The sequence below is a fragment of the Hemicordylus capensis genome, chromosome 12 (assembly GCF_027244095.1).
Source record: "Hemicordylus capensis ecotype Gifberg chromosome 12, rHemCap1.1.pri, whole genome shotgun sequence".
Classification (NCBI taxonomy): Eukaryota; Metazoa; Chordata; class Lepidosauria; order Squamata; family Cordylidae; genus Hemicordylus; species Hemicordylus capensis.
The window spans coordinates 22,555,171-22,574,058 of record NC_069668.1 but is presented as its reverse complement, the minus strand read 5'-3'; the positions used below and the strand labels follow the sequence as shown (position 1 = coordinate 22,574,058).

Sequence of the window (18,888 nt, the reverse complement as noted above, 5' to 3'; positions counted from 1 at the left end):
TTCTATTTTGTTTCTCTGTGCCTTTAAAAAAAAAAAAAAGGCTTTATCCCTTTATTTCCGGAAAACAGTATTTCCTTCTGTTCCTTCTCATCCCAAGCCATAGATCTCCTGAATAGCAGTATAACCCAGATGTTTGGAGCTGGGGCAGTGAGTGCTGCTAGCTAGGTATGTGACAGGCTGGTGGATAATGCCAGGAATTATTGGTTTTTGGCGGAATGAAACCAGCTTTTGTCTGGCGACTTTAGAGTGGGAGAAACAGGGGTCTTGCAGCTGCAAATGGGGCTGTATCTGCAGCTATGTAGGCAAGGAAAAGAAATCCAGTCATCAGGAAATAAAAAAGAACTGAAGAAGCCTAGTTCACTTGCAGGAGACCCCCTGAGAGAAATTACCCTAGTTTGACAAATATGCAGTACTGAAGGGTGAGAGGGAATTACTTTCATGACAGAAGAAATATGAATACTGGAACATAGGTAGCTGCCAAATACTGAGTCAGACCATTGGCCCATCTCGGTCAGGATTGTCTACCCAGACTGGCAGCGGCTTCTCCAAGGTTGCAGGCAGGAATCTCTCTCAGCCCCATCTTGGGGATGCTGCCAGCGTGGTGTAGTGGTTAGAGTGGTCCATCTAGCTCAGTATTGTCTGCACAGACTCGCAGCAGCTTCTCCAAGTTTACAGGCAGGAGTCTCTCCCAGCCCCATCTTGGAGATGCTGCCAGGGAGGAATCTTGGAACCCAGATGCTCTTCCCAGAGCGGCCCCATTATCCCCGGAGGGGAATATCTTGCAGTGCTGACACGTATGCATGTATGCATGTATGTATGTATGCATACTCATATGAGTATGCATGCATGCATGTATGTGTCAGACTCCCAGGGGACGAAGTGGGCTCCTAGCCCTTCTTGAACTCCAGAATGATTGGGTCAACACCAAAAAAAGGTCAGCCTCAGGAGCAGCCAGGGGAGGAGGTGAGTTGGTTCAAACGTTGCCTCCCATTCAGATGGAAACCAGGGTGAACCCTGCTTGGCAAAGGGTGCAATCCATGCTTGCAGCCACAAGGCCATCTCTCTTCCCAATTCATTTCCCTCCTCCTTCTCTGGTATGCTTTGTTCTCCCATCTTTTTCTAGATTTCCGAGAAAGCTTTTGTCCTTTCAAAGAGCTTGGAAGGTGCCTCCAAGAGATAACTCTCCCCTTTATCTTACCCTCACACCAACTCTGCGAGGTAGCTAGGCTTGTTGCGGGGATCAAATAATGCCAAGTTGCTCTGGAGTTTCCATGATTCAGCCTCCATCCCTGAAAGCAATCTTGGAAAGTGTAATGCTTTGATATTTCAAAATGTGGCGTGATATGGTTTTTCTTTAAAAAAGAAAAAGAAAAAAGAAAAACACTGGCTAGATACTGGGGGAAATATTGGGAAAAATAATCCAGGAATGGCTCTAGTCAGAGTTGGCAAACCTATCACTACTCCCCCAATGAGTAGTGGGGGAGCATACCTGGTTCTCCTCCTTACTTAAACCTCACAACAACCCTGCGAGGTAGATCGCATTGTTCCAGGAACTGGCACCCATCTTCAAGTGACATTTGAACGTAATCCTAGTAGATTTGAATGGTTTGATTCCATGGGAAATATTGGAGGGTTTGGATCTCTAGGCAGAACTTCAGTCAGAGCTGGCAAGCCTAGCTCAAGGAAGTCCCCTCCCATTCTGTTCTCACAACAACCCTGCACGGTAGGTCGGCCCAAAGGAGAACAGCTGACCCAGTCTTCCAGCAAGCTTCAATGCTTTGGGACTTGAAGTAGACACCCCCTAGTTGCCACCCAGAACTCTATCCTGTCAGGCTTAAACATTAACACACACCCCCAAAAAGCCTCACCCTGAATTTTCTAGTTTATTTCATTCTTCAGAAGCTGTCAGTTCTGCCTTTCTGCTCTCAAGAGCAGAAAATTGCTGCTCTCAAAATTGTTGCTGCTTCTTTCTTGTATTTTGTACTGTTTTTATACTTGTGTTTTATTTATTTTATTTTTAAAATCAGATTGGTTTTTATATTTTTTTAGCTCAATGTTTTAATGTGTCTTTTTAAATAATCTTGTTTTAAAATTTTATTGTGAGCCGCCTTGAGATTTTCTTAATGAAAGGCGGGGTATAATTTTAACAATAAACAAACAAACAAAAAATAAATAAATAAAAGCCTTCCCTGGAGAGCGAGGAGGAGAGCTGGTCTTGTGGCAGCAAGCACTGGGCAGAGGCACCATTTAAAGTGGTGGTTCTGTTACATTGAGGAGGGGGAGAGCCACATCAGTGGCTGTTGCTGGCATCTGTCTTAAGTTTCTTTTTAGTTTGGGGGTCTCTTTGGGGCAGGAAACCATCTTCTTATTGCTTTTACTATGGAAACCACTGTGAGAAATTTTTGTAGTCAAGCAGGTGCTCCATAAAGAATATACAGCTTTCCCCGTCAGGCACAGGTGGGCCTCGTTAAGTTGTACTTGCTCAGGGGCCCAAGGGGACTCCTTTTCAAAATGGCAGTGCTCTCATATTCAACTGACTGGGCCGGAAGTGGACACCTTTCCAAAATGGTGGCTCTCCCATATTCAGCTGCCTGGGCCAAGGAGGCACCTTTTCAAAATGGCAGTGCTCCCATATTCAGCAGACTGGGCCAGGAATGGACACCTTTCCAAAATGGTGGCTCTCCCATATTCAGCTGCCTGGGCCAAGAGGGCACCTTTTCAGAATGGCAGTGCTCCCATATTCAACTGACTGCAGAGGCGTAATGATGGGGGGGCAGGGGGGGCACGTGCCCCGGGCGCCACCCTGGTTGGTCACGTGGGGGGCGCCAAAAGGTGCCCCCGCCGATCCCCTGGCTTTCCCTTTTTTTTTAACTGCAGCAGAGTGAAGAGCAGTCCGACTGCTCCAGTCCGCGTGGTGGCGTGGCGCCCCCTCCCCCAGTCCCGGCGCCGCCCCTCGCCCCCCCATTGCTCGGCTCTGGTGCACGGGCGCCTAAAGTTTGTCGTCAAAGTCGATCAAATCTTTGTCACGTCACAGGCAGCATAAGGGAACAGCAAGTGCTCCGCACTCCCAGTCCCCGCCCCGCCACACCAGTCGCGCATGCGTGGTGCTGGTCCAACTCCTCCTCCCAGCTCGCCGTCTGCAGCACGTGCATCGGCGACAAGGCAGGGAGTCGGGCTGCGATGGGAGCGTTTCTGCAGTGCTGCCTGAGGCCGGGATTCAGTTAACGGCCAGCCGCATAATTAACACAACAAAGCAAGCAACATAAAGCACCAGGAGTCAGGACAAAGTGTGTGTGATGATTTTTGATGTGTGTGAACTTGGTCGGGCAGGGGAAACTTTTGATGTGTGTGAACTTGGTTGGGCGGGGGGGTGGGCTTGGCAAATTTGCACCTGGCTGGGCTGTAGTTCTGTCCCACTCCTACCGTGACCCGCCTCTCCTCCTCCAGCTCTTTCGGGCAGCAGCAGGTAGCAGCAGCTAAAGAGCGAGACCAGCCGGAGGAGCGCTGCCTGCTCTGCGCTGCCCTGCTGAGACAGAAGGTGCTGCAAGGCGGATTCACCTCCCCGCTTTGCTCCAGAGCGTGCTCTTCTGCAGGCAGCACCATCCTCCAGAGGAAGAAGGGGAGGGGGAGGAGGAAGAGAGCGAGCGAGCGAGCGAGCAAAGCGAGGAGCTGCAGCCTGCGCCAAGTGAGCCAGTGGTGAGCACTGAGCAAGGAAACACCACGGCCGGGCCGCCTCCACATATTATGCAATCGTGCTCTGTACAGCGTACGCTCCGGCATGTAGCATTAAAGAACCGAAGGTGGGCATTTCCATTAGTTCCGCCTCATAATCCCGCCCCTTAAACCCACGCTGTGTCTCCCAAAGCAGCCTTTGACTCGCTCGCTTCCCGTTTCCTTTGGGGTGCTGTTGTGTGAACGTTGCTGAACGGGTTTTCGGGTCTTGTTGCCCACCATGCCGGGCCTACTGCTAGGAGACGAAGCGCCCAATTTCCAGGCGAACACTATGCATGGCGTTATCCGCTTCCATGACTTCTTGGGCAACTCGTGAGTAATAATGAATGGTAACAATTGCTGCAGAGTTTGGGCTGGCTTCTCTGCGGTGGTGGCTTCCCGTTGTGGTGGCGTAGGGAAGAGAGAGGGAATTCAAGTCCGTTTTCCCCTTTGCCGTGTGGGAAGCTACTAGCAAAAGGGGAAACCATCATCTTATTGCAGAAAAGGGTAACCAAGGTGGTCAAGAGTTGGGGCAGCTTCTTTATGGAAAAGGGCTTCCTACCAGCTAAAGTTCTTGAAGGAGCTTCTTGGGGGTGTGTGCGCGCGCGCGCAATCCCAGGTTTACTTATAGGTAAGTGTTCCCCTGAATACTGGGATTTCTTTTTAAGTAAGCTTTGATAGGGGCATAGCTATAGTTGAATGAAGGAGGGGCTTCCCAAAGCCCCTGAGGAAGAGGAGGATTGCCCGCTGACCACTAGCTTGCTCTTTCCTCTCTCTTGAAATTCTGCCTCTCTGAAGAAGGAGGTGGAGCTGAGGCAAGGGCCCATCTTCACACTCTTTGTCCGGTTCACTCCAACCTTGCTATGCTACAAGGCTACAATCTTTAACAGATCTATTAAACTTAGTAGCAGTTATTTCTGAGCAATATGCATAGCATTGTGCTACATGTGGAGGTTATGATGGGCTTATGAGCTATATATAATGGGAAAATGGACTAAATAACACACACACACACCCATATTGGAACTTGGAATTACCCAGTGGAACTTACAGGCTGTAGATTCAGGACAAAGAAAAGGACTTCATAAAATGCAGTTATGAATGCAGTTATCATTGCCACAAGACATGGTGGTCACTGACTTGTATAGCTTTAATGGTTATTAGCCATGATAGTCAAATAGAAACTCTTACCTAGAGGCAGTGTAACTGTGAATACCTGGTCTTCATGCCCAACTTGTGGCTTTGTAGAAGCCTTGGTTTGGCCATAATAATAATATAATTAATAATAATTCTGATGTTTGAGATACAGGCCAACTTCACAGGGCTGTTGTGAGGAAAAAACACATGTGTCAGTCAGATGTATGTTGGGGGGGCGGGGGGCGTGGCGGGGGGGGCGCAATTTCAGTGCTTGCCCAGGGTGCCGTTTTCCCTAGTTACGCCTCTGGCTGACTGGGCCAGGAATGGACACCTTTCCAAAATGGTGGCTCTCCCATATTCAGCTGCCTGGGCCAAGGGGGCACCTTTTCAAAATGGCAGTGCTCCCATATTCAGCAGACTGGGCCAGGAATGGACACCTTTCCAAAATGGTGGCTCTCCCATATTCAGCTGCCTGGGCCAAGGGGGCACCTTTTCAAAATGGCAGTGCTCCCATATTCAGCAGACTGGGCCAGGAATGGACACCTTTCCAAAATGGTGGCTCTCCCATATTCAGCTGCCTGGGCCAAGGGGGCACCTTTTCAAAATGGCAGTGCTCCCATATTCAACTGACTGGGCCGGGAGTGGACACCTTTTCAAAATGGCAAGTTCCTCATATTCAGCTGACGGGGTCAAGGAGGCACCTTTTCAAAATGGCAAGTTCCTCCTATTCAGCTGACTGGGCACATTTTCAAAATGGCAGTGCTCTCATATTCAGCTGACTGGGCCGGGAGTGGACACCTTTCCAAAATGGCAAGTTCCTCATATTCAGCTGACTGGGCCGGGAGTGGACACCTTTCCAAAATGGCAAGTTCCTCATATTCAGCTGACTGGGCCGGGAGTGGACACCTTTTCAAAATGGCATGTTCCTCATATTCAGCTGACTGGGCCGGGAGTGGACACCTTTCCAAAATGGCAAGTTCCTAATATTCAGCTGACTGGGCCAAGGGATACCTTTTCAAAATGGCAGCTCCCTCATATTCAGCTGACTGGGCCACCTTTTCAAAATGGCAGCTCCCTCATATTCAGCTGACTGGGCCAAGGGACACCTTTTCAAAATGGCATGTTCCTCATATTCAGCTGACTGGGCCAAGGAGGCACCTTTTCAAAATGGCAGCGCTCTCATATTCAGCTAACTGGACCAATGGAACACTTTTTCAAAATGGCAATTCTCATATTTAGCAGAGAGAGAGCAACTGTCTCTATCCAGCCCCATTGCAGCGTCTCTTCAGTGGCTGTTGTGTGCTGGTGTGTTGCTTTGGAGACTGAGAACCCCTGTGAAACTGGGAGCCATTTTTTCATTGCTTTCTCTATAGAAACCACCTTGAGACCTTTTATGTGTGGAAAAGCAGCATGGACAGGTATTCCGTGCTTAATCAAGTCACAGCAGGGAGAGAGTAAGTGTCCCAGTTCAGACCATTATGGCATCCCTCCCAGTGGCTGTTGCACGGGTCTCCCTTGTGTTTCTTTTGAGACTGGGAGCCTCTTTGGGGCAGAGAACCATCTCCAGGCTCTCTTGGGGCATATAGTGAGGGAATCATCCCTGCTGAATGGGCCAAGAGCTCTCTCATATGTAGCTGACTGGGCATAGAGTGTCATCTTTTCAAAATGGCGGCTCTCTCATATTTAGCTGTGGGCCAAGGGGGCACCTTTTCAAAATGGCGTCTCTCTTGTATTTAGCTGAGTGGGCTAAGGGGGCACCTTTTCAAAATGGCGTCTCTCTCATATTTAGCTGAGTGGGCCAAGGGGGCACCTTCTCAAAATGGTGGCTCTCTCCTTAGTTGGCTGGTTGAAGTGTGGGCACCTTCTCAACATGGCGGCTCTCTCATATTTAGCTGGCTGGGCCAAGGAGGCACCTTCTCAAAATGGTGGTCTTCTCATATCGAGCAGGGAGAGAGCAGTGGTCCTATTGCTGTTACTCGGGTCTCCCATACATTCCTTTTTTCTATGATGAATGCCTTCAGACTTCCCTTTCATAGGACCAACCTCATTCCTTTTGCTCTGCAAACCACTTTTGAGATTTTTTGTTTGTTTGAAAAGTGTAATAATAATAAAATTCTCCAGGAATGCTTTCAAGAGTCATCTGGAAATGGATGCTGATTCCTGGAGAATATAAGAATGGCCCTGCTGGATCAGGCCCAAGGCATCCAGCATCCTTCTCCCCATAGTGGCTCATAAATATGACGAATATTTATATACTGCTTTCCCACCAAAGTTCCCAAAGCGGTTTCCATAGATATAAATATACATTTTGGGCAGTATACAAATATGTTAAATAAATAATAAAATGAAAAAAGAAACAAAATGTCTCCCTGTCCCCGAAGGGCTCACCATCGTGTGTGTGTGTGTGTGTGTGTGTGTGTGTGTGTGTGTGTGTGTGTGTGTGTATAGAGAGAGAGAGGGAGGGAGGGAGGGAGGGAGAGGGAGGGATGCTGTGCTGGGGATGGATAAGAACATAGGAAGCTGCCATATATTGAGTCAGACCACTGGTCCATCTAGCTCAGTCTTGTTTTCACAGACTGGCAGCGGCTTCTTCAAGGTTGCAGGCAGGAATCTCTCTCAGCCCTAACTTGGGCCAGTTGCTCTCCCCTTGTTCTCCCAACCAATGTGGGAACTTGTTTCAAGAGATAAAACTGTGTACTTCATATTTTCATTGGGGATGTAATTTTCAGACTGTGCCTAGGGCGCACCAACGCCTTGACCCAACCAGTGTTGGGAATGCAACAGGGATTCCCAGATGTTGTTCTCTACAACTCCCAGCTTTCCCAGTTGCAAAGGCCTTTTGCTGGGGATTTTGGGAGTTGTAGCCAACAACATCTGAGAATCCCTGTGAAAGGGAACACTGGTCCCAACTCTGCTCTCACATCTGGAAGCAGAGGCCCAATCTCCACCCAAAGCACATTGCTTCCAAGCAATCAGACACCTAAACTATTTACCAACATGGTCAGTATGCTGAACAGGTTGGAGAATTTTCTGGGGTGATCACAGTGGGTGGTATGTGCCAGCTCTAACTGAAGGGACGAAATGTTCAAAATAATTATTTATTTGTGATCGGCTTCCTCCTGCGACCGCCAAAGGTTAAGCAGAGCATCTTTTATTCCGGAGCTGTTTTGAGGCAAGCTGATGATGGAGTTCTGCAGTGTTCGGGAACTGTAGAGGTTAGTGTTTTACAATTGAGATGAGATTTTGGTTCCCAGCGTACAGTCAGTTTTTCTTCAGTGAAAGACTTAGCATGGTTAATTATCAGAGCAAAGTGCTAAAGATTTGTTTTCTTTTGCCTAATTAATTGCCTCTTTTGGAGTGGAATGTTAATTTAGATAAACGATCATTCTACTAGTGAAGCCCCCCAGGGTCTACTGTATTTTGTCCGGAGAACAAAATAAAAATTGTTTCGTTCTGGCAAGGTGATCCTCCCTAACACAATCCTATGCATGCTTATTTAGAAGTAAGTCTCACTGTATTTATAGCTGTGAACTGCCCAGAGCCTTCAGAGTCAGGCAGCATATAAATAAAATAAAACTAAATAAATGCATAAAAATATAATATAATATAATAACAATAACAACTACTACTACTAGCTGATCTGGTGCAGACCATCTGTGTCCCTAGTTCTCCCTGTCATCCCCCCGTCCAGCCCCAGTCCGTTCTCCATCCTTTCCCTCTCCTGCCTGCCGCAGGTGGTTTCCCTCACTGGCCAGCGTGGCTAGTGCTTTCCTTCCCACGGGCCGGGCTGGGCTGTGGAAGCTTTCCCTCCCTGCCAACTGGCCGCTGCTGCCATTTTTTCTCTTCGTCACTATCCCCGAGGCAGCTGCTCGCAAACTCTCGCGAGAGATGCCACACATGGGATTAGTGACAGATACATTTAGGAGAATTATATATACATATATAGAGAGAGAGAGAAAGATGATGATGATAATATTCAAGGGTGTATCAGTAGGTGAGTACAGGATAGCAGCCCAACTTGCTGAGGCAAGAATATCATTGAAGAGACCAAAAAAACAGATCCAGCTATGAATATGAATGTGAGAAATATTTTTATACTGCTTTCCAACCAAAGTTCCCAAAGCGGCTTGCAGAGATATGAACTGATAAATGAATAAAACCGCTGCCTGTCCCCAAAGGGTTCACAGTCTAAAAAAAGAGACATGAGATAGGCACCAGCAACATCCACTGGCAGGATGCTGTGTTGGGGGTGGATAGAGCCAGTTGCTCTTCCCCTGCTCAATTAACAGAATTGCCACTTTTAAAAGGTGCCTTTTTGCTCAGTTAGAAACAAGCTACCAATACTATGGATGTGCGAACTGGTCCAGCTCGAGGGGTTGCCCCTGAGCCGGACCAGGCCCAATTTGGCTTGAGGTCGAGCCAAATGCTCTGGGCTGGCTCAGGGCTAGTTCTGGTGTTCTAAAGGGGAAAAAAAATTAAACACTTACTGCCAGGTCCGGCGGCCTTGGGTGGGTGGGGTGCTCCTATGGACATGGTGGGGGGTCTCCTCCATTTCCCTCTCCTCCTGCCAACTTTCCCTGGTCTTCTAAGGGCAGTTTTGGGCTGTTTGGGGGCCATTCCGGCCCTTTCTCCAGTGACAGTGGCCATTTTGGAGGCTGCCGCACATGCGCTCTGGCCATTTGCATGGCTAGGTCATGAACCAGCTGACACACACACACATACACCCCCGCCGGGCCAGCTCAAGGGGCATGTTCAGGATTCTGAAAGCGTGTGTCTGTGTGTCACTTACTGTTGGATCCAGTGGCCTTGGTGGGTGATGCCTTGGCCACAATGGCGGGGGCGGGTTTCATCCAGACCCAGGCCACACAAATAGCCTGGGCACATGCACAGCAGCCTCCAAGATGGCTGCCACCAGCTCAGAAAGGGCTGAAACAGCCAAAATGGGCCAAAACGGCCTTTAGAAGACTGGAGGAGGCCAGTGGGGGGAGGGGGAACCTCTGAAGAGCCCTTTAGTGGCTGCAGAAGCACCCCCTGAAGGCACCAGACCTGGTGGTAATTTAACCCCCACCCCCAACATTTTAGAACTCTGAACCAGCTCAAACTGAAGCCGAGCCGGGGTTCTAATTGGGGGGCACAGAAATGAGCATGCCCGATCCAGCTCGAGTCTGGTTCAGACTCAAACTGAACTGTGCAAACCGGTTTTATGCACACCCCTATCTAGCTCCTATGGTTTGCAGCTCCCCTTCTGGATGTATTTAGGAAAAGGTTGCAATCAAAACATTGGATGCCTTGCAGAGCAGAGACAGCTTTGCAGTGAGGGGCCAGGCTCTGCCTCCAGAAGTGCCTACCGTGCCCCCAGGGAAGTCAAATGCCGGGTTCTGATGTAATGAGGAACCAGAGGCAGAGCAGCCAGAGTTCGCCAAACCTGAATGTCCCAGTGTGGGGAAGCTGCAGTTCAGACCCTAACTCAACCTGAGGGTTCACTCGCCAAGCTCAATTCGGACCCTCTGTTTGTAGTAAGGATCGCTAGTCAGGCTTCCAGTTTGTGGCTGCCCCTGTGGTGTCTGAAAATGGAGGAGGAGGCAGCCTCCCCAGGACCAGAGTTGAGGGAAGGAAGATGCTCCCTCTTCCCATCCTGATTGGCTGCCATGGCTGTCCATCAATCACAGGAGGAAGCCCGGCATCCAGTTGATAGGAACATAGGAAGCTGAGAATAGTAAGTCAGACCCTTGGTCCATCTCATTCAGTATTGTCTACACAGACTGGCAGCAGCTTCTCCGAGCTTGCAGGCAGGAATCTTTCTCAACCCTATCTTGGCGATGCCAGGGAGGGAACTTAGAACCTAGATGCTCTTCCCAGAGTGGCTCCATTCCCTGAGGGGAATATCTTACAATGCTCACACTTCAAGTCTCCCCTTCATATGCAACCAGGGCAGACCCTGCTTAGCTAAGGGGACAAGCCATGCTTGCTACCACAAGACCAGCTCTCCTCCTCAAGCATGAATTGCCCCCTTTGCTAAGCAGGGTATGCCTTGGTTTGCATTTGAATGGGAGACTTCATGTGTGAGCACTGTATGATATTCCCCTTAGGGGATAATGGAGCCACTCTGGGAAGAGCAGAAGGTTTCAAGTTCCCTCCTTGGCATCCCCAAGGCTGAGAGAGACTCTTGCCTGCAACCTTGGAGAAATTACTACCAGTCTGTTTAGACGATACTGCGTTAGATGGACCGATGGCCTGATTCAGTATATGGCAGCTTCCTATGTTCCTAAGCCCTCTGCTTTAACCAAGAACAAAAGGGTCGAAACCCTCTAACCTAGAGTCTTGTAAACTGGCATTCCCTTTACGTGTGAGACAGCCGAAAGACTATGACGGGAAATCGAGCAGTCCATGGTGGGAGAAGTCTCTGTCTGCAGCTGAGCAAAATGCTTCAAGGGGCACAGCGTTGCTGAGGCAGAAGGCATGACTCATCCTGGCGAGGCTCCAAGACGGATTGAATTTGTAAGCCTCTTCCCGTGCCTTTAATGAGAGCTGAAGCCGAGACACTCGTACAAGTTTATTGGTTCCTGGGAGACTAAACAAGGAGGAACTCAAATGAAAACCCAATAATCTCTCACTGGAGAAAGATGAGGAGCTTATGATCGGGCTGGTTGCAAGAGCACCTCGGGAAAGATAACCCATTGAGGCGAGCCTTTGCATTCTCAGGTAGATGTCTCTGCATATGATCAGGTAGAGGGCATCCTGTCTGCATCTTCTTAAAGGAGCGAAGGTGCCATTAGGGGTGGGCTTGGACCGGTCCGGAGGCCATTGAAAAGGCCTCCGGACTGGTCTGGACCTGGGTGGTTCGGATCGGGGGTGGGGGGTAACTTTAAGAGCAGCGGGAGGGTTTACTTTCCCCTCCCGCCGCTTTCCCGCTGTGGCGCTGTAATGTCAGTAGTAATTGGGGCGGCAGGATGCCTCCCTGCCACCCCTTCCCCGCTGCTGGTCAGCAAAAACTCCCAGTAATCCTTCGCATGTGTGCACGTCAGTGACGTGAAGCGCGCGCACGATATGCACGCGCGCAAAGGATTGCTGGGAGTTTTTGCAGACCAGCAGTGGGGAAGGGGTGGCAGGGAGGCATCCTGCCACCCCAATTACTACTGACATTACGGTGCCACAGCGGGAAAGTGGCGGGAGGGGTAAGTAAACCCTTCCGCCGCTCTTAAAGTTACCCCCCACCCCAGTGCCGGACCACAGTGTGGCAGTTCCGTGCACACCCCTAGGCGCCATAGAGGCCGGATTCATACGTAACACAAAACCAGAGATCCCTTCACCTCTGCTTTCACTAACCGAACGTCCGAATGTGGTGAATTTCAGTTAAACGAAAATATGGATGAGTGGTTTCCCTCCCCAAACTCTGTTTATCACTTTCGCTTATCTATTCGTTTCGTTGTCCCAACTTCTAATTTGGCAGTACAGGCGTTGCGTTCCAACACCGCTGGTGTTGCGTCCCAATGTCTAATTTGGCAGTACCGGCATTGCGTCCCAATGCCGTTAGCCGTCTCCAAACCCGGAGTTGAGGGAGGAAGCCCCTCCCTCAATCCAGCTGCTATTGGCTATGCGGGCTGTCCTTCAGGAAAGAGACTGCCTCTCACTAACTACAGAGAGGATGCTCTCCAGAATGTCTGAATGTGGATGGGAGAGTGGTGGGATAGAGGACATGGAACCATAGGTTCATTGGACCCACAGTTCCATGTTATGTCTGAAGGTGGCCAGCAGTTCTTGGCTCAACCCAAGGCAGATCTGGGGATGCTTCAATGGAGGGCTTCACTGCCAACAGAGTAGCCTAGGACTGCAGCTGGAACAGGCCATTCATAATGTTCTCTGACAAGAGAAGTGGTTTTAAATTGGAGGAACTGCAGAGAATAAATGTCCTTTGGCTGAGAGCTTGATAAATTATCCCCCCGCAATATGTAATAAAGCCAAGCATTGCTCTTTTCTCTCAAAGCCGACGTTAACAGGCTCTCTGTGCTGGCAACTTTGAGGCTAAACTACGGCAACGTGCATGCCGCAGGGCTGTCCTTGATGACTGTCTGGATGGGAACATAAGAGGAGTCTTGTTGTATCAGGTGAAGGCGTGATTTGATCCAGCATCCTGTTTCACAGTTGCCAGCACAGTGAGTTCAGGAAGGTGACCACACTTTCTCTTGTTGTTTGTCCTTCAGCAACTTATTAATTAGGGATATTTTTCTTTCCCCATGAGTATAGCATAACTACCCCCTGTAAACCAAAATGGGAAAAAGCACTCCTGGTTGTGATTTTTAAGGGACTGCACTAAAGCAAGCTGAAAGTATTCATACATGAAGAGTGAAGGCAATCAATGATCCAAGTGGCAAGGATAATCCATGTGACCAGTCTTGGACATTTTGCCTTTACTCTCAACTGGCTTTGTTTGCTCTCAGTGAGATCACATAGCCAAATTGGGCTTTCTTACATTGTACTGTGATGACATCCTGTTGGATGTATGATCCCTGGGATGGGGCCATAGTTCACTGGTAGAGCATCTGCTTTGCATGCTAAAGATCCTAGGATCAATCACTGGCAGCATCTCCAAGCAGGGGAAGGAAAGCCTCCTGCCTGAAACCTTGGAGAGCTGCTGCCAGTCTGTTTAGACAATACTGAGCAAGGGTCTGGCTTGATATAAAGCAGCTTCATAAGTTCCATTGTAGGAATACTTGGTGTTCAAATGATGGGATGAAAAGGCAGAGACATCCTTAAATCTACAAAATCTGCCCCTGTGACCTCCCTCAATTTTAGTCAAATCACTCCCCCCTCCCCCCACCACATAGTGTTCCAAAGTGAGTAGCTTATGGGGTCAGCAAATAAGGTATGGAAACTGCACACCCCTCTCTACACACCCCACAGGTGATCGTCCTGTACTTTTTTCTTTCATTATAGCCTGCTTTTCCTTCCCAAAGCAGCTAAGAAGAAACTCAAAAGAATACAAAACAATAATAATTGATAACAGCAAAAGAGTGCCATCAATCAGGAATCAAGTTCCTATAAAGCAGTATTAGAAAACACAATAAGTCTTTTTAAGTTTTATGAGGTTAATTGGTAACAATTCCAATCAGCAATAAAGCTCTTTTTAGCAAACTGTCCAGCGCACATCATTGTAAAGTCAATGATTTCCAAAGCTACATGGAATTCAGTCAACAAACATAACAATTCATACCCTGTGAAACCGTTCCATCTATAGGCAATGAAACAGACAGCGGAGAAAACCAATAAATCAATTGAGCAGTGAGTGAACGTAATTAGATAATGGTAGGCAAAGGGGAAAATGAAAAGATGGAAAGCAAAGGGAAAGAATCAGTATTATCAACTGTCATTAGCCACCATTTCCAATGAGGAGTTTCCCCCTCAAATTGCAATCTATACTTGACCAGTGAACAGAGGCGTTCTTACCCCTGGACTTCCGGGCAGAAGACCAGGGCCTCCACACCCACACCCCCTGGGTCCCCCCAAATCCTTTTTCATCTGACCTGGCTGGTGTGGTTGCTGCATCACTGGGTGCCGAAAGTGTCTGTGACCTGAGCCAGGTGGCTGAATCTGCAGGATGCGAATATGTTAAGTTGAGGGTTGAAATGTTTCTGCTCATGCATATTTGCAAAAAAAAAACACAAAAAAAAAACACCTGTTTCATATCCTTACATTCTTGTGAGTTCAGTTGCTGTTTGTGCCTCAAGTACCCACGTGTTAAGAATACTGCATGTGTTACACTCTGTGTGTGTGTATGTGTGTGTGTGTGTAGGGGGATGATGCTTAACTTGCAGCGGTAGGGGGATCCTCTGCTCTCACCTGGGGTTCTCATTCCAGTCTTCTCTCCTCCTCTCATCAGGGCAGTCGTCTTCACATATTTATATCCTTCAAGCTTTCCCTTCAAGTTTAAAAGCTGTGCTGTGCTCAGCCTCATAGGAACATAGGAAGCTCAGCTGCTTTCTACCAAGTCATACCATTGGTCCATCTAGCTCCGTATTCCCTGCTAACTGGGCAAAGAGGCAACTTTTAAAAGTGGCGTTTCTCTTTATAGACCTGTCCTCCATGAATTTGTCGACGCCTCTTTTAAAGCTGTCCAAGCTGGTGGCCATCACCACATCCCGTGACACAGAGTTTCACATATATTAACTAGGTGCTGCTGTGTGAAAAATACTTCCTTTTGTTGGTCCTAAATTTCCTCGCAATCAATTTCATGGGATGACCCCTGGTAATCCTTGTTGCTTTCAACTCATGGACCCAAATCACAGCTGAGACAGAGTTGGGCAAATGTCTCCAGTGAGTGATTTTTTAAAAAAAATTAAGTTAAAAAATCCCAGAAAGCTCCATAGTCACATGTGGAGAAGAGCACTGGACCTTTATTTATTTAATTTATTTCTATACCGCCCTCCCCAAAATGGCCCAGGGTGGTTTACATTAAAACAAAACAATTAAAATCAATTAGTTTGAAAAAGAGACTCTTAAAAACCTCCCATGGGAATTTTTGGTCAACTCTGAGCTGTGATTCATGTCCTGGAACACAGACAAAATATAAGATGAAATGGGGGAAAAGGTGCTTTGAATTTGTGGGTGGTTTGCTTAGATGTTCAACATAAGGTTCTCCTTCAGGGATCATACTTCTCCGCCCTCACTTTTGAAATAATGTTCAGAATCTCATTGAATGTTCTGAGCCAGACAAGAACTTCTTTGGGAACATAGGAAACTGCCTTCTACCGAGTCTGACCCTTGGTCCATTTAGCTCAGTGTTGTCTACCCAGACTGGCAGCAGCTTCTCCAAAGTTACAGGCCGAAGTCTCTCCCAGCCCTATGTGGAGATGCTGCCAGGGAGGGAACCTGGAACTTTCTGCATGCAAATATCCAGGTGCTCATCCCAGAGTGACCCATCCTCTAAAGGGAATATTTTACCTCTCTCATGTGTAATCTCCCATTCAAATGCAAACCAGGGTGGACTCTGCTTAGCAAAGAGGACAATTCTGGCTCGCTATCACAGGACCAGCTCTTCTCCCCTTGAAATGTCTGTTGGAGCCCATGCTGCCCTGTTCCAGCTTTGTTCTGACTGGAATATAGGAATCTGCCTTATACTGAGTCTGACCCTTGGTCCATCTGGCTCAGGATTGTCTACACAGACTGGCAGTGGCTTCTCCAAGGTTACGTGGAAGTGATGCTTGATTTACAGTACACTGAAGGATTACGATTAGGCAAATTCGTACTATGAACTAGATAACTGAACTCCTGCCACATCCCTCAAGGCAATTCTTGTTCTACAGCATATGTTTCCCTTCTAGTACCCAACTGAAAGGTTGTTTTATCTAGTTGAGTTATATTAAAATGTGAGTTGCCGGGCTGGGAGAATTTATTCTTGCTGCACAGCTGAGAACCACTTAGGAGAGGGTTGGGCGCAAATACATTAGATTATGGTTAAGCAGCTTATGGACATAAAAACACATTAGAATTTTATAGCACCCTATAAATTACAGGATTTGCAGCCTGTGTTTCCACAATGGGAGATAATTACATTCATTAATCTACTACTAAGAGAACATAATGTTACCTTCGCAATAGTGCTTGCGTTCAGAATGGTCTTGGGTGGATGAGCTGGGATTGAGCTGTGGAGACACAAACATCTCTCCTTCTCCTCCCACCCTCTCATGGCCCTGAAATAATGGCTACTGTGGGTTGCCCCAGAATCACAAACCTAGAGGGAGCTCAGGGTGCGTCTGAGGTCACCTGGGATATCAGATGTTTGCAATAACGAGATTCCATGGGCTACAATGGAAAGAGTGGATTTGAATCACTTGAATTGGCCAGATTCGAGTTGAATCGATTCGGATTCGAATCGGTTCACATGTCCCTCGCCACCATGCAAGGGATGCTGGGAACACATTCCATTGCCACAGCGCAGCATTTTAGAGGGGCAAGCGGCACAAGCTGCCGCTTGCACGGAGGTCTTTCCATAGCAATAGCACCACGGCGGACTGGTGGGGGCTTGGAGTAAGGGCAGGTCGGACCTGCCCGCCGCCTCTTAAGGGAACCCCTCGCTGCCCTTGGATGCACATCCCTGGTTCCTATGCCAAGTGCCTTCATTTAGGGAGCACTGCAGTAGTTCATGGAACCTCTTAAGAGTAGCAGCTGCTTCATGTGAGCAGTGTCTGGCAGGTTGCCAGATTGGCTTTTTAAAAGCCAAATTTTGGGTTATGGCCCATTTGACCCATGAGTATACCCCTCAGGTTCTGGCCGTAAGAAATGCCCCTTAGGGGATAGGGCCATAGCTCCGTGTAGACCAGGGGTGGGGAACCTTGGCCCTCCAGCTGTTGTTGAACTACAACTCCCATCATCCCCAGCCTGTGGCTGGGGATGGTGGGAGTTGGAGTTCAAAAACAGCTGGAAGGCCAAGGTTCCCCACCCCTGGTGTAAACCAAGGCTACCCAACTCCTGCCCTCTTGCAGACATTAGCCTACAATTCCCATAATCCCTGGCTCTTGTCCTCTGTGACTGGGGATTATGGGAGTTGGAGTCCAAAAACAGCTGGGGGCCCCAAGTTGAGCAGGCCTGGCGTAGACCATACTGAGCTAGATGGGCCAATGGTCTGACTTGGTATATGGCAGCTTCCTCTGTTGCTCTGGAGTTGAGGAAGTGCAGTGGATTCATTCCTCACGGAAGGAGCCTCTCAACATCTTTATGGTGGGTAGATTCCTGAGGGAATCTCTCTTTAAATTTTAGACATAAAAAGTAAGACGAGAGCTGTGTTTGGCGGAGAGTGTTCAAATGCACCGAATTGCTTCATTGGCAAAGTGGCATTTCCAGAGATTTCATTCTCGGGCTGTCATTTCTAGGACTCTCAAAGAAATAAGATTTCAACGGATGCCTCTGGGAGGGGATTACTAGATATTTTATCACAAAGTCTGGATGGCTGACCATGTATAAAAGACTGCTAAGGACTGGGAAAGCGGGGCGGGGGGGCGGGCGGGATCTGACTAGCGTTTGCACGCATTGTGGATGTTACCTTCCTGATAAATAAGAGAAAGTAATCCTCTTCAGATATATATGTAGACGTATATATATAACATATTGGCCGCATTCACACGTAATGCGGAGCCTCAGTTGAATAGGCCTGCGGTTCCGTGGATGTTACATCTGAATGCGGGGAACTCGCCACAGTGTCTGGACTCGAACTGAACTGGGCCAGTTGGTTCCATGCACACCTCTAGAGCCCTCTTACCCTCACCCCTTTGCCTTCCAACTTGGTTAAATAAACACCAAAAGCATAGATTATGAATTAAGGGTATTGATAGCATGTCTTCTGGCTTATCAGAGAGCATTTAATTCCGTCTGGTTTGGGGATAGATATACTGTTCAATCCTCTGGCCACTCTGTAATCATCTCCCTATTGATCTTTTTTTGGAATGGCTGCATCGTGAGTTATAAATGTTGCTGTTGGGGGAGGCTGATGCTGATGGCCAATCTGATTGGATGAAGAAGGGGAGAGGCACCGTTCACAACTGAAAACATTTGCCTCTGTACCTGAGATGATGATATGTGACTCACTAGGGCCGATGGGTGAGCTGCAAAATTATCTTGGACCACATCAGCGATGGGGCCATGGCTTGGTGGCAGGCAGCAGGCCCTTTCTCACAATTAATGAGAACGTGCTCCGATCTGCAGGGGGTGGGGGGGAGAGCCTTAAAATACTCACCTCTCCAGCAGACAACTGAGGGCTCCTTCCTGGGCAGACAGATCACCTGCCCAGACAATTGCCGGCTACTAGGATGCATTCAGTAGGAGAGCTGGCCTTGTGGTAGCAAGCATGACTTGTCCCTTTAACTAAGCAGGGTCTGCCCTGGTTGCATATTAATGGGAGATTCCATGTGTGAGCACTGGAAGAGATTCCCCTTAGGAGATGGAGTCATTCTGGGAAGAGCATCTAGGTTCCAGGTTCCTTCCCTGGCAGCATCTCCAAGATAGGGCTGGGAGAAATTCTTGCCTTCAACCTTGGAGAAGCTGCTGCCA

General features: G+C 48.4%; 1 protein-coding gene across 5 annotated transcripts in view; it reads left to right on the top strand.

Moving 5' to 3' along the window:
- The first annotated feature begins 2,549 nt into the window (after nucleotides 1-2,549).
- Nucleotides 2,550-18,888, top strand: part of LOC128336082 (autism susceptibility gene 2 protein-like) — a 534,832-nt gene continuing 518,493 nt past the window's right edge. For all 5 annotated transcript variants that reach the window (XM_053275240.1, XM_053275238.1, XM_053275241.1 and 2 more), the window contains exon 1: nucleotides 2,550-2,568. In XM_053275240.1, coding sequence (XP_053131215.1) covers nucleotides 2,566-2,568 — 3 coding nt within the window. In that variant the 5' untranslated portion in view covers nucleotides 2,550-2,565. The remainder of the gene's footprint in view (nucleotides 2,569-18,888) is intronic.